At 29.0% G+C, this 27,630-nt stretch overlaps 2 protein-coding genes, 1 non-coding gene and 1 pseudogene across 3 annotated transcripts; all 4 read left to right on the top strand.

Moving 5' to 3' along the window:
* The first annotated feature begins 4,429 nt into the window (after positions 1-4,429).
* LOC107620295 (uncharacterized) lies at positions 4,430-6,594 on the top strand. Its single transcript, XM_016322477.2, has one exon. It carries the CDS (start codon positions 4,859-4,861, stop codon positions 6,137-6,139), a length of 1,281 nt encoding a protein of 426 aa, XP_016177963.1. The 5' UTR covers positions 4,430-4,858; the 3' UTR covers positions 6,140-6,594.
* Positions 6,595-18,219: 11,625 nt separating this feature from the next.
* Positions 18,220-21,054, top strand: LOC148579351 (uncharacterized). The gene is made up of 3 exons (XM_088489672.1): positions 18,220-19,057; positions 20,213-20,749; positions 20,846-21,054. The coding sequence occupies exons 1-3, from the start codon at positions 18,220-18,222 to the stop codon at positions 21,052-21,054; spliced, it is 1,584 nt and encodes a 527-aa protein (XP_088345798.1).
* A 9-nt stretch (positions 21,055-21,063) lies between these two features.
* LOC148579350 (secreted RxLR effector protein 161 pseudogene) lies at positions 21,064-21,765 on the top strand (annotated as a pseudogene).
* Positions 21,766-27,313: 5,548 nt separating this feature from the next.
* Positions 27,314-27,397, top strand: TRNAM-CAU (transfer RNA methionine (anticodon CAU)). The gene is given in 2 exon segments: positions 27,314-27,351; positions 27,362-27,397. It is a non-coding gene; the product is annotated as a tRNA-Met (tRNA).
* The last annotated feature ends 233 nt before the right edge of the window (positions 27,398-27,630 follow it).

Genomic DNA, 27,630 nt, shown 5'->3' with positions numbered 1-27,630 from the left:
CAAATTAGAATGTGCTGATTTTGAGATATTAAATAATGTTGATAAGAGCATGAGGCTGTACACTTTTTTCTTTGGTCATGTTTTTGTCTTTATTGAATTTTTCTTGATAAAAATTTTAACGAGACAGTTCTCATCACAAAGGATATTGTACTATTTTTCCTTCGTTAAAATTTATCACATTGAATTTTTTTTTTTTTTTTTAGTAAAATTTTAATGATGTATTCCTAATAGACATCTAAAAAAAAGAGTGTTGCAACTGAACGTTAACAAAGTTTAAAAAGGTAAACTTTGTACATGAACTGAACATTAATTTTTAATAGATATACATATAAAATATTTTATGCAAAATATATTCTATAAAATAAATTTTAAACCAATTTAGTATCCTCATATGAAATATGTCTCCAAAATTGTTTGAAATTTACGAAATATATTTATAAATCAATAATAGAAATCAATCTCAAGATTTGGTTAAAAAAATTCGAATTTATTTCTTTTGAATAGTGTCAACATTATGTTCTACTTCTTATGGATGTACTTAGGTAGGTATATTAATTTGAAGTATGTGTATGCATATGTATATAATTTAGACACACGGGGGAGAAAAATTAAAGTTTTTTATGAGTGGTTGCACATTTTAATTGCAGAACTACTTTCAAAATTGTTACCACAATATAATTAAAGATTTGTTAAATATTTTTATTTATTTATTATATTTAAAATATCATTTTTGAATAAGAAAATTTTTAAAAAATATATATAAATTATATCTTTTAAAAAATATTTTTTTAATACTTTTACTTTTATTTGTAAGATTTTATTAGACACTAAAAAATTAAAAAAATATATTTTTTATTTAAAAAAATCCTTTTTTTAACATCCAGAAACTAGCTCTAAACTTGGGAACGATAAGCCGAGGGCCCATGTTGTTCCATTAAATTACTCCTTAAGGTCCTAGCTAGCTAGTTCTAGTTGAAGAATAAATTGTAAAGTTTTTATTTTCGGTTGAAAAAATTACAAAAAAGATTATTCTTCTCTATATATTCTTGGTACGAAGCATGCTGTTCCTTAGCCTCATCAGCACTGCGTACGACATATATAGATAGATATAATAGATAGATTTTGCATCGTACATATATAGAAAGAGACATTCTCAACAAATTAAATTATCAAATTGGAAGACATAAACAATTATATAATTTTATTAATTACTTTTAGAATATATATCAAAATTTTTAATTATATATATTCTCATCAATAATTGAATATTATAGTATTAATAATAATTTGATTTTTTTATGAATTTTTTATTTTTAAAAGTGTAACAAATAAATTAGGATATTAATTAAATATTTATTGATGGTTAAGATTAAATCTATATATACTATATAATATATGTATGGGGTAAGGATGATGATTCATTTAACGTTAAAAGAGAGGGTAAAATTGATTAAATTTGTCTTTGAAAAATTATTTGTTTTTTAAGTTAGTTTTAAAAAAAATAATTAAATTTATTTTTTAAAAATTTTAAATTAGTTATTTTTATTATTGACAACGTTAAAATTTGTTGATGCAGTAAGTTAAGTGACACTTCATTTACTACAATATATATTTAGTAGTCTTAATTAACTGCTAACATGATACATTTATGTAATTAGATTAAATTAATTTTAAATTAAAAAAAATTTTGAGGCATTTAAAATTTTTAATTTAAAATTGATTTAATTTAATTTTATAAATTTATTATGCTAGCAACTAATATATTATGGTATTATTTAATGTGCAATATTAATAAATTCTGATACCATAAATAATAAAAATGACAAATTTAAAGAATTTTTAAAAATTAATTTAAAAAAAATAATAATTTTTTAAAAAGGAATTCGACCATTTTCTAATTAAAGAGAGGTTAAAAGGTTTTGGAAATGAAGTAAAATTATATATATCATTTTACGTGTAGACCTAGAAGACGTGAGAAATGGGTTATGGATATTTTATTTATTTTATATATAGGAGCAAATACAGACCATAGGTATGTATATCAAGATGGAAAAAGGCGAATTAATATTACACGTATAAATGAAAAGGACCGCTATATCTATTCTAGAAGCCAAATAGATGATTATTTATTTTGAAGATTATTATTAATGATCTCATTTATTAATTAATAGTATTATTATTATATTATTGAATAGCTAGAGAGGGCCCTCACAACTTACAAGTAATAATCAGAAAAAGCTGGCTACTAATAAAGCTTTCAAACGGATTCTGTATACCATAGTTTCTAGTAGTTTTGATTGTTGGGGCAAACTTACATGTTGTCCATCTTATTATTCACGAGCAATTTAGATTAGATGTCTGTATGTATATAATCATAACGGCAAGAAATGTGGTTTCAGAGAGAGAGAGAGAGAGAGAGAGAGAGAGAGAGAGAGAGAAAAACAATGATCTAAAGGGATGGAATATTTAGACTAACGTGATAAATTTCATTATTTTTCTTCTACACATCTTTTAGCAGAGATTGACTGTGAGAGAATCTCTCAGCCACATTCGAAATTTTATATTCAATTCCCGTCAGTTCTAGATAATTATCTAGTTACAAATATTAATAATTTGTATTTCTTTATAAAATAACTATATTTTATTAACTGATTTTAAGGTACAAATTTATTGAATGAATAAAGAGAATAAATAATAAAATAAAATAATTAATAATGATAATTTTATATATTTGATTAAGCTTTTTTTAAATAAAAATTTTTACATATGTAATTATAATTATTTATGATTGTTATGGTTAAAGATATAATTATTTATGTTATTTTTTTATAAATTTAAATTTTTAAAAAATTAGTATCATAACATGTCAGAATTTTGTGTCCAAAAAAATTAAAATTCGATTATTGATGAATTCTAAAAAAAAAAAACATAAAACAAATAAAAAGATAAGATCTATGTAGAAATTAAATAAATAATTTTTAAGAGAACTAATATCGTAGTCATTTATTTATAACAGTAATTTTTGACCGGGTCAAATTAATCAATCTAGTGGAAATATTATAGCTGCATAAATAAATTTCTTCGTTTCCTAGCTTTGAATGTCATTGATGGCCACATACACATTAATAGCTAGTTCGGCTTACCGTAAAAAAGGAGCAAATTTCTCTTTTTGCGCTAGGAAATTTAGACATTATAATATATGCACATGCATTTGTATTCGTTTTCCTTGAAGCCTTTAAGAAACATAAACGTGGTTGTTCTCTTTTCTTTATGTAATTCAACTACCGTCACTTGTTATTTTGTTTGCTTCCCCACCTTATTATTCCAATATTATTCCTCCATAAAACTAAACCAGAAAAACTTTAAGATTCTTCACTAGTACATTGATTTAAACGAATTACAAGTATTTATTCGTTAAATTAAATATTGTACATTAAATTCACCTCCCCAATATTAGAATGAACAACATTATATATAAAAGTCTTTATAAATTTTTCTGCAAGATAGCATTTATGTATTTTTTTTGTCACGAATGTATTTGTGTGGCTTGCTTTTTTTAAGACATATAATTATTTATACACATCTTTCTACTATTAATTTAAATATTTTGAATAAATATTTTTATAATATGATATCAAAATTTTTATGATTTAAAAATCTGAAATTTAATCTTTATTATAAAAAAAGAAAAAAAGTAACATAAAATAAATAATTTAAAAAGAAAGCTCAACAAAAATCATACCAAATCAAATAAAAAAAATTTATATAAAAAATATAATGTTAAAAATATAACTGTTCATATATTCTTTTTCTATTATTTTAAATTTTCCTGACAAATAATTTTGTAAAATCATAGTTTGAGTTTGTCGTTATTTTACTTATTAAAAAAGAAGTTGTGTAACCTTTGCAATTAAATTACATGCTTCTTGTTATTTGAGTTTCAGGTTTTGTATAATGAATTTACCTAGATTTTTGTAAAATAAAATAAATAAATAGTAACATAAATATATAATAACCCATAAAATAAAATACATAAAATTAAGCAAATAATAATAATAATAATAATAATAATAATAATAATAAATAATAACTAAACAAAAAGGATATATAAATGTTTCTATAAGATATTATTGCATGGAATATTATTAGAAGTGTATCATGATGAATATGGTGTCACTTAATAATAAAAATGATAAAAAAAAAATATTAATATAACTAATTTAAAATTTTTAAATAATAAATTTAATTAAAAATATTTTTTAAGATCAATTTAAAAAAATAATTAATCTTTAAAAGATAAATTTCACCATTTACTCTATTTCTATGGGAAAGTTATTAGGTATAATGAAGTTTTTAAACATGGTATGTATGTATGTATGTATGGCTTGAATTAACCCACAATGTTATTCGTGGAAAGAAGAAATGAAATCGCATAGATTTGACCACTTGTAAGGAGGCATCACCACACCCACCATCCATGTCTATACCCCACCCTCCTTCCCTCTCTCTCATCTATCTTTTCAGATAAAACCGCAGTTACCGCTTACCACCACCTCCTTCCTTCCTTTCTTCCTTCCCTCCATCCCCTCTCCGTTCCCGTTTTCCTATTTCACATGTGAAAAAAACCCTAGTTCAAATGAATTAAATGATGTATGTAGAGAGAGACACAGATGTATGCATCCGTGGGCTCCTTATTCCCCCTAAAACAAACTAAGCTATTTAGCTTCTCTCTTTTTCTCTCTCTTGACCCATACTCTCTCATGAGTCATGAGTGATGATATTCTTGTAAATAGTGAGTTATAAGTAAGGAAATCTGTGAAGGCATCCTCACGTCTTTCCATTTTCTGCAATCCGTGTAATGGATTCGGGCAACAGTACCGCTGGGAGCATGCAGTCCTCAAGTAGTGGTGCTCCTGCTGATGAAGATTCGTACGACTCACACTCACACTCACACTCACGCGCCCAACAACAACCCCATCATCATCATATTCCAAATCAGTTATCAACAACAACCACCACCCTTCACCACACCCACGCCCCTATCTTTGATCCTTTGTTATCATCATCATCATCAACAACTTCAACAACCTTCTTGGATCCATCATCATCTTCAATTCAAAGATCAAATCCAACAATAGTAAACAACCTCGACATGCCGTGGTACATCACACCGAGATCCGGACTCGACCAACCGGATCTTTCCACCGTCATGCCGCAATTCGCTGTTCCACCACCACCGCCGCCGCCGCAGCTACCACCGTTGCTGCAGCAACAACAACAAGAAGAAGCGCGCAGCAACGCAAACAGTAACAGCACGGTGGTTCGGAACCCGAAGAAGAGGTCAAGGGCTTCACGGCGAGCACCAACGACGGTTTTAACAACGGACACCACGAATTTCCGAGCTATGGTTCAAGAATTCACTGGTATTCCAGCACAGCCCTTCACTTCTTCTTCTTCTTCTCCTTTTCCAAGAACAAGGTTGGATCTCTTTGTTGGTGGCGGTTCTTCTTCTTCTGCTGCTGCTGCTGCTGCTTCTGGTGCTGGTCCTCCTTATCTTCTTCGTCCATTTGCGCAGAAAGTTCCTCTACCGTCGTCGTTTCCTCAAACCAATTATAATTCTTCACCTTCTTCTTCGTTATCTTTTCCACCTTCTTCTTCCATGGTGATGAACAACATATTATTTGTTCCTAATTCTAACAATCCAATTAATAACAGCTACCAACAACTTTCTTCTTCTTCTTCTTCGCCCCTTGGGCTTTTGAAACAGCATCAGCATCTTAATAATGTGAACTTGAACAACATGCAAAACAACAACAACAACCCTGCATCGATTCTGAGCTTTCAATCGATTCTTCAAGCACAACAAATTAGGTACCCTTCTCCTTCTCCTTCTCCTTCAACTTCTCCCCTTGTTGCATCGAAGGATCAAGAAACCTGCTTGGAGATTCCTCATCATCATAATCAGAGTAATAATAGTGGCACTGTTGACTCACATCTCAGAATGGGTGTGTTGGAGGAACAACTAGGATTCACTCATGCGCATGTTAGCACCACCACGAACATCAGCAATGGAGGAGTGTTAGAGAAGGGAAGAACCGAAGGTATGGTGGAGTCATGGATCAATTGTTCTTCTGATTAAATTAAAGAGCACTCATGCATCATCATCATCAAAACAAAACAAGAAAAGGATTATTGGAAGAGATTCATTCACATATATAATTTCATTCACAACTGATGATCGATTATGCTTATGCCATGCTAGTAAGTAAAAAGAGAGAGACAGAGAGAGGAATCTTTCGTATTAGTACAATCTCATCTTAACCATGACCATCAAATTAATTTGTTACAATACTTTTTTTTTATTTTCTTTTATTATTATTATTATTATTATTTTTTCTTTTGATCATTTGGGTCCCTTCAAATTGTGTGTAAATAAGTAGCAGATAGTTTTTCCTTTTCTCTCTCTCTCTCTCTCTCTCTCTCTAAGCTAATCTTTTTTCTTTTTTTTGAAATTTTAGATTGTGCTTAGCTTTGCGATATATATACATGCATATATATAAATATACAAGAAAATTCTGGAGTCTTCAATGTTTATATTTTTGTTACTAATTAATTAATTAAACTTGTATGTGTTTATGCGAATTCATTGCATCGTTTTAATTAGTTTCATGATAGATCTTGTTTTTATTAGTTCAGATGTGGAGAATGTAGAATACTAGAATAGAATGTGCAGCAGTTAGTTGAATTGAACAAAAACAAATCCGTATGCATTTCTTGCTTCTGAATCTGATTCTTCACCTTCTATTCTTATTTTTTTATTTTTTTGTATGGTTGGACATTTTGTCTGCTTCTTTACGTCCTCAACTATAATTTATCTTATTTTATTTTATTATAGTTTATAATACAACGCTAATTATAAAATTCCTTTAGATTCTAGGAGTAATTGGTGGCAAGATTTGGGGGGAATGGATCGCCGCCGCAATCTCATTTTTTCTTAAATATTAAAAAATGTATTCCTAAATAATGATGACCTATGGAATTCAATTTATTTGCATGCATGGAAATTAATGCACAAAATTTTAATTTATTATTATATCAATATTATACATATTTGATTGAGTTATCTAATAGCTTAAAAATCTTATAATTGCATTAATTAAAGTGTTGAAATCTTTATCATTAATAAAATGGTTGACACAAAACAACTACCCTTTAATCACAATATATATCCCACAAATATCCTTATTTATAATTTAATTTTTAAAATCTAAATATAATACCACACCTATTATAGTTATATAAAATCTTTGAATAAAATAATGTTCTCTACGGTTATGCCTGATTCTACATTATGGCTATCAAATATCAATCAATTTCTTTCTTCAACATCACTACGATTCTAAAAAAGAATTTAGATTTTAATATGAAAAATGAAGGTTATATATGTGGTAAGATTGCATTCTCTTTTCTATTATTATTTTTAATCTCAAGTAGGATTTCAATTATTTTAACTACTATTTATTAATTTGGTTACGGAATAATTTAAATCAACAAAGCATTCCTCACTAATAATATTTAATTGTCTTTTTCAAGTATATCATTATGTATATTTAACCATATATTAATAAATAAATGAAATATTTATCTTTTTTTTAAAAAAATGCAGACTATATTATAGTAGATGCGAATCCTCTCATGTTCAAGATGATATGATATGATTATCTTTACATTTATTCTGCCGTTAATTTAATTATTTTAAAAAACAAAATGGTAAATAGTCAATCAACAATTATCCAAGAGCTCTAACCTGTCTAGCTAGAAGAATTTGAGAAAGAATTCAAGAAAATATATGAAGGAAAGCAATGTTATTTGGTCAAGTTTAATGGTTATTAGTAAGTAATTCAATAATACTTGTTAAAAATCAGAAAAGACTAACGGTGCATTTAATTTGTATTTTTATTTTTAGTATTTTTTATTTTTATAATTTTATAAAAAAAACAGAAGATAAAACTGAAAAACAGAATTTTATAATAAATAATTAAATAATACTTATTATAATTGAGAAAAGACTGATAGCTAAACTACTAATTGCAAAAATACAGAATTTTTTGAGTAAATACGCTTTTTTTTTTTCCTTAAAAGAAAACATATAAATCTTTTTTTTAGAACCGTGATTAGCACCACCATCTTCCTCTTTAAGATAGTCATGTGCCCCCCTTCCGTTCTCTTCTTCACCCCTCTTTTTCCTTTTGATTTCGGTTTTATTTTCTCTATCTCATCTTATAATTTTTTTCTATGTTTTAAGTTCTAATAATTCCTTGATAGTATTATATTTTTTTTTGTTGTATGTTTCTTTCGTAGAAGGTTTGTGTATCTTATATAGTTATTGAATCTTGGAGATTTTGAAAAGTACATTAATGGATGGTTGTAATTTTTAAAAGAACCTTTAATTTAATAAATAGAAATAGGTTCAAAGTTTTTCAAAGAAAAGAAAAATATATTTTACAATGTTACAACACTTATTACGTAAATTTAGAATCTCAAAAAAATTCATATCTAAGAATGATTTTAATGTTTAAAATTCTTTGTAATTGAAATTTGTATTTACTATCCAAGGCTTTAGTTCAACATAGGTAACTTTTTTCTTTGTAAGTGTCACTTGTAAACAAACTCTTATTTGTAAGTGGCATCACTTTATAAATACTCTTATTTCATGGATGAAAAACCTAACTAACTAATTGCAAACACACATGGATAAAAGACTAGTTGTTAAATGAACATATATAGCTATTTCAAGGAAGTAACTTACATTTAACCTCCCCCACCCCACACCCACAAAAGAATATATATATATAAAACAAACACTAATTTAAAATGGACAAAAACTTTGAATCTTGTTCATTCACGACAAAAAAATATATATCTTAGAGAATTTTTTTCTCTTAGATTTTCCTTTTGGATTTTAGACATTCTAAGCATATGTACGTATAGTAATAATCGATTCAAACCAAGTACACCCAAGTTTGGTCCAATTAGGGAATCAATTTTTTTCAAATTAAACTTATAATCTTTTAGAAAAAAATTTTAATGTATATAAAAGTTCCCTATAATCCCAGTTGAACAAATGATTAAGGTATTTGAAAATTTTGTACTGCAAAACAATGTTGGTTTCAAAAATAAAACCAAAAAAAAAAAGAAAGAGAAGCAGTAGCCATTGATTTCGCTCCCCATCACTTTTTGTCCGTTTTTGATTTCACACCATACGCTTATATCTCCGAACAGGAAAGAGAAAAAGCAAAGTGGTACGCGTGCGTGTTCTATTACACTCATGAATGAGACGACTTTTTTTTTTCATCTTTAATTTGATGGATTTAATGCATGTGAATTATATAATGTGGTTTAAAATCAAAATTCAAAATTCCTAATTGTACATTGAAGCATATATGGAATGAGATTTTTTTTTCTTGCCAGCAGGGTTAGAAAACTAGCACATTTTGTGATTTATAGTTAATATAATCGTTATACATCGATTATATGTTATAATAATTCGGCTACTAATATCATAGATCGGCTGTCAACAACACTCACTCAAATAAGGATTAAACGCTAAGATATGTTATTACTCTTCGTTGAAAAGGAGTTGAGTAGATTATCAACATGTCTGCGTTGAGCTACAAGGAGTGGTTAGGAATTGATCCTTTCTGTTGTTGATGGCAATATCGGAGATAACAAAAGGATATCTACAGCTTCTTTTGTTCGGTCTATTTAATTTAGTTTTTAGTTATTAGTTTTTCTATGCTGTTGGTCCCTATACTCCACCTGTTGTGTCGAGCTTTCATTCAAAAAAAAAAAAACTCTCCGTTTAAAGTATTATTATTTGAAGACATAATCGTTATTCTTCATTTCAGATATAAAGAAAAGAATAAGAAGATTGTTCAAATTATTGCAATTTGCAAAGCTTATTATTCCCTTACTGACTTGAGTGTCGGAGTATCTTTTGTAGGTATCCACCTTTTTATTCTCTCATTGTATGTCATCGTATAACTCATTTCGACGAAAAACTTACAGATATTTATTGACAGACGAATTATACAGTAACCAACCTCCACAAAAATAATAGTTATTAATTAGCCATTATTAATACTTTTAATGATATGAAATTATATTCAATAGTATAAAATTATATATATATTTTTTTATGATTAAATACTTGGTTAACTTTTAATAAAAATGTCAACCCCAAAACTTTTTCTTTTTATGGTGTTGTTAATTTGTTTTGTGTTTGTTGGTGTCTATGCATGTGAGTAGGACCTTAATTAATAATGTCTTTAGCTAGAATAATTGAGTCCAAAATTTTTTATAGTATTTTTTGAATTTCTATCTCTGATAAAAAATTGAAATCTTAGTCAAACATGACATCGGCGATATATATATATATATATATATATATATATATATATATATATGTATTGTGTTGGTCTGTCTAACATGCGGTCCTTCTACGCCGTGCCAAGACAGAAAATGTGGGAAATTCTAATAATAATAATAATAATAATAATAATAATCAAACTGCATAATTTAACCTCATTTTTGTCATTCCAAAAAATAATAAAATAATTACCAAAATCTCATGGAAGGAGGATAGGTGCATTTTACTAGTGTTTTTTCCTACCTATATTGGAGCAACCATAACGGTGATAATGTAAACTATTTTATAATATCAGAATTAAATTGAAGATTTTAAATTAATAATTTAAAAAATTATTATAATAAATATTAATACTAGCATCTTGTTGACCACTCCATCATGATCATTAAACTGCCTTTTTATTAATCAATTTAAAATTACAAATTCATGATATTATACTAAAAACACAGTTAATGTAGGAGTATATATCTTTATATTTGTATCATTTATTAAAATAGTCTAATTTAATATATATTATTATATTGTGTTATGAGTTAGTCTCACATTATTTAAATTATGAAGATTTTTCTCTTCTACTAGTATAAATATGTATATGTACTCCTTTTGCGTATGAAGTTAAGTTGATTAAGTTATATATTAAGGTTTGATTTGGTAAAGCATTTTCAAGAGATGCTTGTACTTTTTAAAAGTTCAAACTCTTCATTTTGTGTTTGGTAAATAAAAAAGATCATATGCTTGTATTTAGAACTTTTAAAAGATTGGAATACTTTTGAAAGCACTTAAGGTAGAGCTTTTTAAAGTTGTCTTGTACTTTTCAAAATTTAAAAGTCTAATATAATCTCATATGTTAACTAATTTTCAAATTTAATACTTATATTTATGTCTATTATAGTATTTTTAAATTTTAAAAGCTATTTTACCAAACGTAATTGTTGTTGCTTATGTTTATTGAAAGTTATTTTTAATTTGATTTACCAAATATAAATGCTACAATTTTTAAAAAGCTATCTTTTAAAAGTTAACTTTTATAAACTACTTTTAAAAAGTAAAAACTTTACTAAATTAAGTCTAAATAAACTATGTGCTTATTTATTTATTTTTTTTTTTGTAGACTCTTTGAGAATAAAAAGTATATCCTTGAGTTAGCCAACCAAAATAGATTTTTGGGCTATTTTTACTGTAATGGAATTGTTAACCTCGTTAAGATTGGTGATCCGAAGGACAACAGTTGAACATATAACAGAAGTTAGTTGAAAGTTAGTTACTCATCTCTCATTCTCTAGTATATAGAGTAGTAGATTTGGCTTCAGCAAGATGGAGAAGCTATACAATTGCACGCACACTTTCTTGTTGCTCACACTGGACTTTGGTTGTTACCGTCAACTCCTCTGTGGTTAATTAAGTTTCTATGTGTGTGTTTGCTTTTCACTAGATGGTGCAAACCCAGGTGAAAATGGACATGAGGTAGATGCATGATTCACTATTTTCCTCATCAGAGTTTAGATCAGTCCTTAGCCACAGAGGCGAAGCCTTATACAAGACAAGAGGGATAATGGTTTCTCCCAACCATTAATTTTTTTTTTACAAGTTATGCATAAATAAAAAATGTAAATTTATTTTTAGTGAATCCTTACCGATCACATGTATATTTACACAGTGTATAAGTCAATATAATATTATTTTATATTTTCAATATACCTAACAATTTTTTTTTCAATTTCTTTTCTTGTATATGTGGTTGTAACTAACATAATAAACGGCTGAATGTATGGCTTTTTTAATTGTGGCGCGGAAAAGTCTATGTGTGCTATCAAAGAAACTATAGTAATGCTCATTAGAGCACTCATCATGCCATAAAGGACCAAAGCATGATTATTGTAACTTGTTCCAATCCGCAGCCCTCTCTCTATATAGCTATATCTACTATATCTTTATGCCATATTTATAATTATACGTACATATATATAGCACATTTAAATTGCTATGAGAAATTTTAAAAACCTCTAATACTATTGACTTAAAAAGATAGGATTAAATTTGAATTATGGAAATGTCAGATTTCAAGCACTACTCATTAAGAATAATGGTTAACTAATCATAGTTTATTTATTTGTGAAGTAGTTATAAAGTGGCTATGCATGAAATGGCCGACCGGGGATATTATGATTATATTCATCCAAAAGTTAGTAATCTTTTTTCACTTTCATTGATTGATTAGATCATGATCTTTTTTCATTTTCACCTTTGGGTTTAAAATTGGAATGATATGATAAGAGACATGATAGGTGGAAGGTATTGCCTTTACTTTTTTTTTTTTTTTTTTTAAATTCGGATTAAAGGTTAGACATATATAAAACCATGGGAGGTAACTTTCACAAAAGAGGTATGGACTTTTAACATTTAACTCTTTATAAACTTTAAGAAGGACTTTATGGAAATTTAAATAAAACTCAAATGATTAGGCATCGGATTTTGAGAGATTTGTTAGGGAGAATGGTTTTGTGTGATTGATTGGCATTTGGCTGGCCTTTGACATACATTTGATTTAGCAATTTAGAGAATCATGGTGGCCCATACCAATGAACACAACACTTTCACTTGCTTTATTTATTTACGTAACACTCTACTATACAGATTAAAATTGTATAAAAAAAGAATATAATTTTTTTAGTTATTTTTTATTATATTATTATTATTTAAAATATGAGTCCTAATTTTTTAAGTACTATTTCATCTCATAAAAAAAAATTTATAAACTTATATCTTTACTCTATAATTTATCTTTATTTATTCATTCATTGAAACACAAATAGACCTGCTATCATAAGTTTAACTACTCTAACCCTATATAAATCTTAAAGTCATATATAGAAAAACAATAATGCTAAGGAAATAAAAAATAATTAGCCTAAATAATTTAAATTTATTTTATTAAAAATATTTGATAATAAAAAAATTAGCTAAAAACATTTAAATAAACTTACTTTATTTTAATAAAAAAAAGTTTAAGAATTTCTCTAATACTTTTTTTTTCATGTAATGATGGTTTCTTCTCCCCACACACTTCCTCCCTGTCTTCATTCGGACCACAAAGACAATGCAATGTGCAAAAAGAAAGGAAAAAATTGTGTTTGTACCACTTTTTTTTTATATTTTGTGTATTTTTATTTTATAATATAAAAAATAAACATGTTATTTTTTTCATTTTTATTAATTAATTTTAGTAAAAAAATATATAAAAAAAATAACAAATATAATATCCCTCACAACAAAAGGGCCTCTTTAATTTCTCTCACTCTCTCTCCTCTCAGAAAAGCTCTCAAAGACACACTGCCCTACAATTTTGAGCCAAAACTCAAAAAGATGAACAGCTTTTGGCATCCTCGCCAAAAAGGCTGCACTATTAATTTTCTTTTTCTCTCTTTGCTTGTATCCATTCCCTCTACAGAGAAAAAGCATCGATTCAAGTACCTGATGCCAGAAAATGACAAACCTATATGGAAAAAAAATATATTATGAGTATATACACGCAAATCGTTTTAAAGAGATTATATTCTCTTGTGTACAAAAATTTATACATCAATAATAATGCCACAACGTGCAATTTAGAGAAAGTTTCACAAACTTGTTTTACTAAAAACTAAAGCGGTTAAAAGAAAAGTGTGAGTATTGAGATTTGAGAGACATTATTTGCAACGGTTTCGCTACGTTACCAACAGTATATCTGCCAACTTCTGCCAACTCTTATTTATAATTGTGTTTCATGGAAGTATATTCGTGGATGTATCTAATAAAAATATCTTTTTTATAGCTGTGTTTAATAGAAGTGTCTTTATAAATATATTTTATGGATGTGTCTCTTTATATATATATTTAAAATATATTAATTATTAGACACATCTACGAACACACTTCCATCAAACACAATTATAAATAAGAGTTGGCAGAAGTTGGCAGATAATATGTTGGTACCTATACTTTTCCTATTTGCAAAATGCAAATTCTTATTCTGACCATCATTGACCTCCGTTGCACTTATTAGTTATTAGGTGATACTTTATCGATTTCATAATATTTGTTACTGTTACTTACACATCAATTAAGGAATTTAATTTAAGAATTAATTAAAAAATTAAAGAGTTTAATAAAATACTCTTTATTATGTTATGTGTATATATAAGAAAATAATCATAATTCAATCACTAGTGATATCTCATAAAGAATATATGCTACTATAAATAGATTTAATTATTTATTCTTTACAATTTTAATTATTCTACTATATGATATATTCAATTATTTTGGTGGTTAATTATTTAATTAAAAAATTATATATATAATTTAAGAATGATTTTTATTATACATAGAGCATTATATATGTATTAATGTATGTATGTATGTATGCACGTATACCAATTTTATTTGTTTTCTTTTTGTGATTTTTGAAAGACAGGTAGCATATATATCGTATACATCCATTCCAGCCCTAAAGTTCAATTGATAGATCGAATTTATGCACAGTAGACATGTTTGTTTTTAGAAACTTTTCCTCTGTATGTTGATGGATATAAGTTAAAGTAATAAGATGCATGACCCCAGCAACTAGTTTTTACTCATGGAAATTGCCAATTGCTCTTTTTTAGTCACAAAAGTCAACGGGAGGCAAACACTTTTCTTTTAGTTTTTTTCTTTTTTCTTTTTTGGCACTTATATATATAGAAGAAAGAACCACCATGAGATCTCTTCTTTAATCATTATCTTACGGTAATATGATTTTAGTGAATAGAGGAAACACAGACACTCAAAAAATTTGCATCAATATAATATACACGTGTTGTCTACTACTTCATGTGTTTGGCAAATGGGTAATCTACCTTAATTTGCGGCTTCTTGATTCTTTCATTTATATTAGTACCTATATACAAATCTTTTTTTGGTTTAGACATAAGAGTCCATTAGTGTATAACTCTATATTACATGTGAAGTGTAATAATAATAATTAATTATATCCTGAATTTGTTAATAATAGTATTAATATATGTCATGAAATCACTCATCTCAAAAGTTTAAACTGATAGACGAATGGTTATATCTTTAATAAAACAGTTGAGTATGTTAGTAATTTCTCCTCTAATTCAATAATAAGTTAATTAATATTATTCATTTGTTCTATAATAGCTTCTATCTTGTAAATTGTAACTCATGTAAGGTTTTCTTTGTACTCACTGTCAATACAATCCTGTTTTTCATTCATATCTTCTCTTCTCGTTTTTTTTTTTACTGATCAAATTAAATACCTTCGTCACTATCTATCTCGCTTGATCAAAGTCATAATATATACGTGTGTGCATACGATTATATTTTAAAAAGAGAAATGTTATAGTTTTGTATATTTTTCGTATTTTTTATTTTTGGTAATAAAATGATTGATAAAAAGTTAGACAAAAATAAAAGTTTATCTTTTATAATTTATAATATAAAAAATGTACAAAATAAATATTAAAATATATACAAAAAATAGTATTCTCCTGTGAAATGTGCTAAGCTATTAGTTGTTGCCTAGAAAAGCCTTGGGAAAAATACGGTGTATGTATACTTGTTTGGAATTATCTATATTCATCCATCACATTAATGCTAATTATTTGTTTACGAAATAATGTATTTGATGAATAAAAAAATTAAAGAAATTATCAGTTAAAATAGTATTTATAACCAATAGTGAGTTAACATAAATCAGACCACAAACGACTTTTGAAAAGGAATACTATTGGGTGTCCAAAAGTAGTGAATTTGAAGAGAGAGAGAGAGAGAGAGAGAGAGAGAGAGAGAGAGAGAGAGAGAGAGAGAGAGAGTACACATCTATTTTATGTCTATACATACGTTCTTAAAATAAATGCTGATGTAATTGTTGATCTAGCATTTTCTTTATTATAAAGTATAGACTTATAATTTATAAATAAAGTTTGCATTGAAATTAATAATAAAGAAAAAAGTAGTAACTATTTGTATTTGTCTCTTGAATCTAATACATCATCTCTTAGTTATAAAAAAAAAAAAAAAAAAAAAAAAAACCATATCAAGTAGTTGCATTAATCAAAAGATTATTAAAAAAGTTAATAATTCCGAAATGATTGATATTATGAAAAAGTCATGCATCTCAAATCAAGGAGATTAGTTGTGGTAGTTGTTGTTGTTACTTCATTACTACTATATATGCATTGTCATCCCTAGTTTTCTCACACTATCTTATATAATGAGTAAGTGGGTCAGGGGTGATTTTCATGAACCCTACTATGTCTGCCACTATCCTTTATTTTCAGTAACCCCAGCCATTGAAATAATAATGCTCATACCGGCCATTGCCCATTGCCTCTCCCCTTTTTCTTTTTTCTTTTTTTTTTTTTTAACGATATCGTCCAGTTTAGCATGTCAAGATTAATCTTTGCAGGTCTAAACTTCATTGAAGAATTTATTTTTAATTAATAAGTTGTTACATACACAAGATAAGATTCAAATTATTAATACTTATTTAAGTGGACTAATGAATTAATTATTCCGACCAATTCAAATTAATTGCATTGGTCTCTCCGTATATATACTTTGTTACAATTTTTCAACATAGAGAAAAATTAAAGACAACAAAAATAATAATATGTAAAAGTATCAAGTATTTGAGAGCTATGCTGGCATGGATTTTATTCATGGGTTTACAATGTTGCGCAGATTATATGATGCCCGACAAGAATTATGATTTATTAGGAGAATTATGCTATGTTTTAGGACAAAAAATCTGAAAGTATTTACAAATTTGATTAATTAATATTATTAATATTATTGATATTATTATTAATATTATTAATATTAATAAATGATTATTAACTGTTTAGTACTATTTGGTTGAAAGAACACAACTTTTTAAGAATTGTGTGTGTTTAAAACATTGTATCTATTGGCTAAAGGGACCAACTCTTTAAGAGTTGTATATGTTTTAAACATTGTATCTATTGGCAATAGAAAAGACACAACCATTTGTATACGTAACTAATCATAATTGCTACGTGCAATATGTATAAATAAGTCCTTGTCCACTATTTCAAAAATGCAGTACTAAGTGTACAATTTACTCAATCACTAAAAGATTTTCTTTGTTCAAAAGAGTTGATAATTTCTTACTATTGCTAATTAAGAAATTCTTAGGTTTCATTGTATCCTGGGAGAATATTGTCATCAACCCTATAGCAACTAAGTGTGGGGACAAATATTTCTCTAAAGAAAGCGATCTAATCGTGCCTTGAAACCACTACATAAATATAAGATTTTGTCATCTTCTCATAATCATATACCCAACAATTTTAGAGAGATATTTCTTGAAGATGGCACAAGATCAAAACACTACGTTCAAGGTCATGAATCAAGAGTTTGTCAAATTAGATCGCTTTGATGGAACAAACTTCAACCGTTGAAAAGACAAGATGATGTTTCTTCTTTCAGTTCTCAATCTTGCATATGTAATTGACCCAAAGACTACACCAATTGCCGATGCCGCTGAAAATTTCACACCAGAAGAGAAAGAAAAGATTGTTCAATTGAAAAAGAAACGTGATGAAGATACTTTTGCATGTCGAGGTCATATTCTCAATACTTTATCCGACTGACTCTATGATCTCTACATGTCAATTCAATCACCATTAGAAATTTGGAAGTCTTTGGAAGAAAAGTACAATACCGAACGACAAGGAACAGATAAGTTTATCATGATGAAATATTTTGAATTTATTATGAATGATACTATGCCTGTCATGGATCAAATTCATGAATTACAAATCCTTGTAAGTAGACTTCGTGATCTACAAGTGGTGATCCCTGAATCATTACAAGTTGGAGCAATTATTTCAAAATTGCCTTCATCTTGGAATGGTTATAGGAAGAAACTTTTACATCTTGGTGAGGACTTCACAATTGAGAAATTACTAAGGCATATACGTATAGAGGAGGAAACTCGAAAACGTGATGCTGTGTATCTTTCTCAAAGTTCTAAAGTGAATCATATTGATGAAAATAACATCAATAAGAAGAAAAGAAAGTTCTCTAAAGATTCAAAGCAAGATAAGAAGAGACAAAGAGATTGTTATCATTGTCATAAGAAAGGACACTATATCAAAGAATGTAGACTTCTGAAAAAGGAAGCATCAAAGACCAACTTAGTGGAAGAGAAGGATCTAATTACTATGGTTGTAGAAAAAGTACAAAACATGCATATTGGCATGGTTACAGAAGTCAACATAGAAACACAAGGAAGATCACTTGAGTGGTGGTTAGATTCTGGGGCTACTGTTCACGTTTGCAATGATCGCAACCAATTCAAAACATATGAAGAAGTGAACAATAGAGAAGTCTTGATGGGCAATGATAACTCAGCCAAAGTTTGTGGTCAAGGAAGTGTGGAATTAAATTTTACATCTGGCAAGAAATTAAGTTTAATAAATGTACTTCATGTTCCAGATTTGAGAAAAAATTTAGTTTCTGTTAGTCTCTTGTGTAAGAAAGGATTCAAAATTGTAATGGAATCCGATAAAGTGATCTTGCTTAAGAATGATGTATTCATAGGAAAAGGATATTGTACTGAAGGCATGTTTAAACTTAGTATTAATAAAGTGAATGTTTCCTTGTATGTTGTTGATTCTTGTGATTTATGGCATAGTAGATTAGCACACTTAAATTACAAATCAATTGAATATATGCAAAAGAATAACTATATTGATCTTAGTAACAAGGATTTTAATAAGAAATGTGATATTTGCATACAATCCAAAATTACTAAGAAATCTTTTCCTAAGGTTGAAAGAAATACACATTTATTAGAATTGATTCATAGTGATATCTGTGAACTAAATGGCAATATTACTAGAGAAGAAAAAAGATACTTTATAACCTTCATTGATGATTGTTCTAGATTTACTTATGTGTATTTGCTTAGAAATAAAGATGAAACTTTTGAAATGTTTAAGAAATATAAAATGGAAGTAGAAAATATGCATAATAAGAAAATAAAAGTTTTTCGTAGTGATCGAGGTGGAGAATATTTTTCTAATGAATTTGATCACTTTTGTGAATTACATGGTATTGTGCATGAATCTTCCGCTCCATATACTCCACAACAAAATGGTTTGGCGGAAAGGAAAAACCGTACCTTAGTGGATATGGTTAATTCAATGTTACTAAATGCAAAATTGCCTTACAATTTGTGGGGTGAAGCATTATTGACATCATGTCATATCCATAATAGGATACTATCAAGACATAGAAAGGTTTCTCCTTATGAAATTTGGAAAGGAAGGAAACCTAATTTAAATTATCTTAAAGTGTGGGGGTGTTTAGCCTTTTATCGAGTTCCTGATCAAAAGAGAACCAAATTGGGGCCAAGAGTCATAAAAGGCGCTTTTATAGGATATGCTCAAAATTCTAAAGCATATAGAATATTAGACTTAGTGTCTAATGTAGTTGTTGAATCAAGAGAAGTAGAATTTATTGAAAATAAATTTATCAATGATTCAACTTCTAATTCAGAGTATCTCCAAAATGATACTAATATTTCACAAGAAATAAATAATCAAAATAATAAACGTCTAAACGACAAAGAGTTGATTGAACCAAGGAAGAGCTTGAGAGTAAGAAAAGAAAAGGACTTGGGTCCAGATTTTATTTCTTCTCAGGCTATCACCTTTTTGGTAGAAGGAACTAGGAATTCTGTAACAAACAAGATTCCTATTGTGATGAACATAGAGGGTGATCCTCAAACGTTCAAAGAGGCTATGGCTTCAAGGGATTCTACTTTTTGGAAAGAAGCAATAAACGATGAAATGGACTCAATATTATCTAACAATACTTGGGTCTTGGTTGATTTGCCTCCAGGATCAAAGCCTATAGGATGTAAGTGGGTATTTAGAAGAAAGTATAACACTGATGGTTCATTACAAACCTTTAAAGCAAGGTTAGTGGCCAAGGGGTTTAGACAACAAGAAGGTCTAGACTATTTTGATACCTACGCACCTGTGGCAAGAATGACTTCTATTAGGGCTCTTATAGCATTAGCATCCATACATAAGCTTCATATACATCAAATGGATGTTAAAACGGCTTTTTTAAATGGAGATCTTAATGAAGAAATTTATATGGAGCAACCGGAAGGCTATGTGCTACCCGGAAATGAAAAGAAAGTTTGCAAATTAATTAAGTCTTGGTATGGGCTAAAACAAGCGCCTAAACAATGGCATGAGAAGTTTGATTCAGTGGTGTTATCAAATGGCTTCTCACATAATAGTGCGGATAAATGTATTTACTCAAAATTTACTAAAGATTATGGAGTAATTATTTGTTTATATGTTGATGATATGTTGATCATCGGAACAAATTTAGAAGGAATTCGTATAACGAAGGAGTATCTAACTTCTAAATTCAAGATGAAGGATTTGAATGAAGTTGATACAATATTAGGCATAAAGGTGCATAAGAATGAAGTTGGCTTTACTTTAAGTCAATCTCATTATATTAAAAAGGTATTGGAAAAGTTTGATCATCTCACAATTAAAGAATCCAATACGCCGTATGATCCTAATCTTAAATAAGAAGGAAACATGGGAAGACCTATAGCACAATTAGAATATGCTAGTGCTATAGGAAGTTTAATGTATGCAATGCATTGTACTAGACCTGATATAGCATTTGCTGTGTGCAAATTATCAAGGTTTACAAGAAAGCCTAGCAATCAACATTGGAAAGCTATAACAAAAGTTCTTGGTTATCTCAAGAAAACCATAAACTTAGGATTACATTATAGTGATTATCCCGCAGTTTTAGAAGGTTATTCCGACGCAAGTTGGATTACAAATCTTAGTGATAACAAATTCACTTCAGGATGGATTTTCACCATAGGTGGTGGAGCAATAAGTTGGGTCTCAAAGAAACAAACATGTATTACACATTCTACTATAGAGGCTGAGTTTGTAGCTTTATCAGCCGCAGATAAAGAAGCGGAATGGTTAAGAAATTTGTTATATGATATAAAGCTGTGGCCACAGCAGACGACAGCCATTTCAATCTTCTGTGATAGTGAATCAACCATGTCTCGAGCATATAACAAGGTTTATAATGGAAAGTCTAGACATATAAGTTTGAGACATGAGTTTGTGAGGCAACTAATAGATGATGGTGTAATTACCATTACTTATATAAGATCTCAAGAAAATTTAGCAGACCCTTTGACTAAAGGTTTGTCAAGGGATAAAATTAAAGAAACTACTGATAAAATGGGATTAAAACCTATTATTGCTAAATGATGGGAACCCAACCTTATTCTAGTAGACCACTAGTTTCAAGGTTTAATGGGTAATAACAAGTTATTTAGCAATTGGAGCACTAAGGTATAGGATTTAGTGCTATTTACAATAAATTAGGAGGGTGAGTTTAAACTCTTAATGGAATGATAATATTATCTATCAAAAGATTCCACCTATATGAATATAAGAGTGGTGCCGCTCTAATCGAGAATTTTAGAGGTTTTATTCTCGTAAATATTCATGAAACCAGGATGAGCACAAGGCCATATAAGTGCTTAAAATTGTAAACTCTTGAACTTGGAGGGTATAAGTAATGTATGTGATTTTTGGTACTAGCATATGGAGTATAGGTTTAATCGATTAGACACCTATTACTTCGTTAGAACTTTAAAATTTACACTAAAAGAATGTTTAATCTTAGTGACACATTCTTTATGCATATACTTGTATGACATTTAAATTTTGTAAATAGTGGGGGATTGAAGGGTATTTACAAATTTGATTAATTAATATTATTAATATTATTGATATTATTATTAATATTATTAATATTAATAAACGGTTACTAACCGTTTAGTACCATTTGGTTGAAAGAACACAACCTTTTAAGGATTGTGTGTGTTCAAAACATTGTGTCTATTGGCTAAAGGGACACAACTCTTTAAGAGTTATATATGTTCAAAACATTGTATCTATTGGCAATAGAAAAGACACAACCATTTGTATACGTAACTAATCATAATTGCTACGTGCAATATGTATAAATAAGTCCTTGTCCACTATTTCAAAAATGCAGCACTAAGTGTACAATTTACTCAATCATTAAAAGATTTTCTTTGTTCAAGAGAGTTAAAAATTTCTTACTATTGCTAATTAAGAAATTCTTAGGTTTCATTGTATCCTGGGAGAGTATTGTCATCAACCCTATAGCAACTAAGTGTGGGGACAAATATCTCTCTAAAGAAAGCGATCTAATCGTGCCTTGAAACCACTACATAAATATAAGATTTTGTCATCTTCTCATAATCATATACCCAACAAAATCAAATTACACTTTCAATAAGTAAAAATATAAATTGATTGAATAGACTTTTTACTTGTATATTGCTAAAGAAAATTTCAAAAAAAAAAAAAATATATGTTTGAAAATGTAAGAACTTTAACTACTACTCATCTCTATTTCTATTACATTGTCCATAAAGCATGGAATTCTGGTTCTCCTGATGTTGTTAGGAGCCTATCAGCCGTTTAGAAAGAAGTGCGGAAGTTCCATTAAGAAGTCTTTGGAAACATTTTCGTTTAAGGAAAGGAAACTTGAAGTGCATATTTACAGCTAGGGATTAGGGATGTACATGGTCCTATATGTCTTGAAAATTCGGTCCGATTTTAAATATTTTTTAGGTTAATTTGGTGTAATTTTATTAGATTTAGGATCAGATAAGAATCTCAAAAATAAATTGATCATTATTTAAGGTCAGATTTGGGTCAATGTAAATCCGACTTTACCCGACTCATGTGCACCCTAAAGAGACTAAAAAAAGTATATATATTTTAATTTAATTCTAATATTATGTTATATTTATTATAAGCTTATTGTTTTATTTTTAATCATACTTGTTGAATTAGACAATAGATCAAAGAAGCATTAAATTAAAATTCATGGACAAATTCAAATTCAAAAATCGATAAAAATTAATAAAATTTTTTTTTAATTTTTTAGTATCTTTGGCAAATTTCTAATAATAAAAGTAAAAGCACTAGAATGAAATATAAAACACATCTTTTTTGAGGAGCTACAATTTACATATTTTTTTCCTTAAAAAAAATATTTTTCACATAATAAATGAACAAACAAGTATTTTTATCTTATTTATTTTATCCAAACATAAATGATAGATAAAAACATCTTTTTACACTAGATATCTAAATATAAAATCACTTTTACTTTTGTAAAAGATCTTTTAAGAAAATATTATTTAAAAGAAGATCTTTTTTCGAGAATGGCGCCCAAACAAACCCAAAGTTTATCAAGACCCACATTTTATCGATTTATACCTGGTTTTAGTGTGACCCAAAAGTAGTAACATTTTACCGGGTTTAGGGCCGAGTAAAGATTTCAAAAATATATCCGGTCATTATTTAGGATCGGGTCTGGGTCAAAGCGAACCTAACTTCACCCAACCCATGTACACACCTATCAACAGTATTTAAAAATTGTTGGAATAGTTTGATGGCTCACATCTCAAGGAAAACACTACAAAAAATAATATAATTATCGATGCCAAAAATCGACGGTCAGATTTTTTTGTCGATCTTTTTTGACGGCTTATCGTCAATAAAATGAAAAAGAAATAAGTAGAAATAAAATATTAAAATTGACGACCATGTCGTTTATTATTTTGACAATCTTCTAACGTTTTAATATTATCGTCACATTGCTGACGAAGTGGTGATTTGAGATTTCTTTCTTTAAAATCGGCGAACTAGTTATTTATTTTAATAATTATAATATCGACAGTTTTTGTTGTCGAGAAATTTAGGCGATGAAGATCGCTTTTCAAAAGTAAATAAATGGGATATTTTATAATATAAAATAGATAGCTAGAGTGTTGATTTTGATTTAACTAAAATTAACGAAATTACTATTGATTTTTATTAACAAAAAATCTCACCCGCGTTTGTTTCCATGTCCTTCATTTCACTCAAATTTTCGCTTACATTTTATCTAAAAAATTAATCCCAAACTTTCAGAGAATCAGAGTTCAGAGTGAGGCTGCTTCTTCTTCTTCTCCAACGTGTGAGAGTAGATATCAGAGACGGAGTCACAGTCACGGAGAGATAAAAAGAGCAGATTAGGAGAGCTTCTTCTTTTCTGACGCCTGAGAAAACCCGCCATCCTCCGCCTGAGAGCAGAGCTTCTTCTTCTTCCATCGAGCCCGCCGCCGCGCCATCCTCTTCATGTAAGTTTCTCTCTCTCTCTCTCTCCCTCTCTCCCTCCCTCCCTCCCTCTCTCTCTTTCTCTCTCTCTCTCATTCTCATACTCATATTGTGATTTGTGAATCTGCATGTAAGTTCTTTTTCTTCCATAGACTCGTCGTTGCAATGTCTTTGTCAGTCGCCATCGCTGTGAGCCCATCGTCGTCGCAGCTTCTTGTAAGTTCTTCTCTGTCTCTCTTTGATTATTGTATTTATTTTTGTAATTTTTGTATCTACTATTTTTATCATGAATTCTGAATTTGCGATTGTTAATAATAATTGCATTAATATTATTAAAACCTAGTTAGCATAATTAATTTATCACATTACTTTAGCTTAACTAGTTTGACACATTAGTTTTACGATGTAATTAAATAAAACAAAATTTAAAAGAAAGAAAAAAAAAAAACTACTCGCCTGCTTAGTATTAGAAAAAAAGTAGAGTACTAACTTCGGATTTGTTACGGATTTCAAGTAAGAAAGTAATTGTGTAGTATTTCAGTTACATAAATTCCAAATTTTATAAATTTATATTAATTTGCTATACATAACTTTTTTTTAAAAAAATATTTTAAAATAATATAAATTTTGTCTAAATTATGTGAAAAAAGAAAAGACAAAGGAAAAGAGCGGCGCAATTTTAAAAAAAATGGAACAAATATATTTTGCCTTTTCTATATTTTTTTAAAACCATATTTTATACTATGTCTTTTAAAACCATATTTTATAATAGTTCAGATAGGGATGACAAAATTTCCTGAGACGCGGGGATCCCTGCGGGGACTGTCTCGAATGGGGATTCGATTGTGGGGAATTTTTTCCGCGGGGATGGGGATGGGGGACAAAATTCCCCCGAAGCAGGCGCGGGGACCCGAGTGGGGATCCCCGCCCCGTCTCCGCTATTCCCCGAAATTTATGAATTCCTTAAATTATCCTTAATAGTTTATTTCTCATATGTGTTTTTTAGTCATTTTTCACACACACATATATAGAAACCCAAAACTCCTAATCTTTATTTGCATAACCCTTCTTCAATTCAAAGATCCCTGAGGCTGTCCATACTCCATCTAACCTCTCTGCAGCTCGTCACCCTTCTCACCGAATCGTCACACCTCACCGTGCCATCACCCTTACCGCGTCGTAATTTCTATTTGCGGCGTTCTTTTTCATAACTCTGCCGTCGTGTCCATTCTCCTGTCTGTTGCCACATCTCTTACCTTGTCCACTGCTTTGTCCTTTGACTCGTCGTTGCGTCCCCCTATTGTGTTATTTCGAGAGAAGTCACCATCGTATCATTTAGACTTTTTGTATAAAATCTTGCAGTTTTTGTATAAGATAGATACTTGCAGCTCTATTCATATGGAAATTAATAATTAGTTAGAACTATTATGTAGATAGGGAATGGAGTCCCCGCGGAGAATGGGGCCCCGTAGGAAATGGAGATGGGGAGCAATATTCCCCTACGGCGGGGAATGGGGCGGAAATGAGGAGCAAATCTGAGGGCGGGGATGGGGAGCAGGGAGGCATCCCCCGCCCCCGCCCTGCCCCATTGACATCCCTAAGTTCAGATTAGCAATCTTTTTTTATAGTACAAAAAGAGAAAAATCAAGTTAGAAAAACCCGCAAATAACAAAAAAAAAAAAGAAACAATTCAATGAAGAAATTTATAATACAACCAATGACTCAATGAGTCCGAAGTCCACCAAAAAAAAAAAAAACTTTGTAGGTGTGCCAACTGCCAATGAAAAAAAAAATCACAAACACCTCATTAGTATAAACATGGACAGTAATCGAACTTTTTTTTGGGTAAATAATCTAATTTAATTTTTAGACAAATAAAACTAAACATGTGCCATTCCCTTCCAACATGGTAAACTAGCTGCCGAAAATCCATATATATGGATGTTTATTACTTTATTCACATCCATATCATAGCCCTCCCAAAAAATTAAATGTCACCGAAAAAAAAAATTAAAAATAGGAATGAGACTTCTCAAAATTTTAACACCGTCTGGTTCTAACGTTGCTAAGAGGGGTAGTAATGGTACAGTGGGTTGCGTCTCATCGTATATGTTGGTCAACTATAGGAGTTTTGTGTAGTTTCAGACTTTCGGCAAATCTCAAGAGACCAAAGTGTACTTTACTCAAAATGTATACATGATTTGGGTCTACTTTTTTTGTCATATTTTTGTAACAGGGTCTAGTTTTTTTTCTCTGAATCAAAGTCAAAATGTTCTTTAGGTACTACCCGAGAGGCCCACTTTCAGTCGTTTTTTTCTATTCACCAAAAAAAACTCCTTTGTGATAGCTTAGCTAACCTTTCGTTCATGGTCCTTTATAATTTAATATTATGATTTTTCTTTCTCTTTTTTTTGTCCCAAAAAAATTCCTTTAAGATATTGGTTAAGAATATCACTAATATAAATTTTCAGATTTTTTATCCAAAAATATATGAATTACAAGTATTGAAGTACATATAGAAAACTTCAATTATTTAGTTTTTCGATAGTTTCTTGTGTTAAACACTCTAACACGTTATGATATTCATAACATTATCAAACTCAAACATCCTGGGGTGGTGGCGCAGTTGGCTAGCGCGTAGGTCTCATAGCTTAGAGTGATCCTGAGGTCGAGAGTTCGAGCCTCTCTCACCCCAATTTTTTCCTTTTTTGGGTTGCATTTTTCATTCCAAATTCAGCAATCATAGATGTTTATTGACTTCATTCTCTGTCTTTGACAATTTAGTTTTTTTAAAAAATAAATATGCCAATAGTCTTTTTCCAATAAATAATATTTGATAAAATATTTTAAAATAATAAATAGAATAAATATCTAAGACATTTTGTCAAACATTATTTATATTTGCAAAGATTATATGTGTATCTTTTA

This window comes from Arachis ipaensis, chromosome B10, assembly GCF_059453495.1.
Source record: "Arachis ipaensis isolate K30076 ecotype BB chromosome B10, ASM5945349v1, whole genome shotgun sequence".
Classification (NCBI taxonomy): domain Eukaryota; kingdom Viridiplantae; phylum Streptophyta; class Magnoliopsida; order Fabales; family Fabaceae; genus Arachis; species Arachis ipaensis.
The sequence above is the reverse complement of the archived record's forward strand: the minus strand, read 5'-3'. Positions and strand labels throughout refer to the sequence as shown.

Bases quoted from the DNA above. Each gene is read 5' to 3' on its own strand.
- LOC107620295 (XM_016322477.2), top strand. From the start codon at position 4,859: ATGGATTCGGGCAACAGTACCGCTGGGAGCATGCAGTCCTCAAGTAGT.
- LOC148579351 (XM_088489672.1), top strand. From the start codon at position 18,220: ATGCCTGTCATGGATCAAATTCATGAATTACAAATCCTTGTAAGTAGA. The intron at 19,058-20,212 runs GCATGTTTAAAC...TGATGAACATAG, and splicing joins AAAAGGATATTGTACTGAAG to AGGGTGATCCTCAAACGTTC. The intron at 20,750-20,845 runs GTGCGGATAAAT...GAACAAATTTAG, and splicing joins AAATGGCTTCTCACATAATA to AAGGAATTCGTATAACGAAG.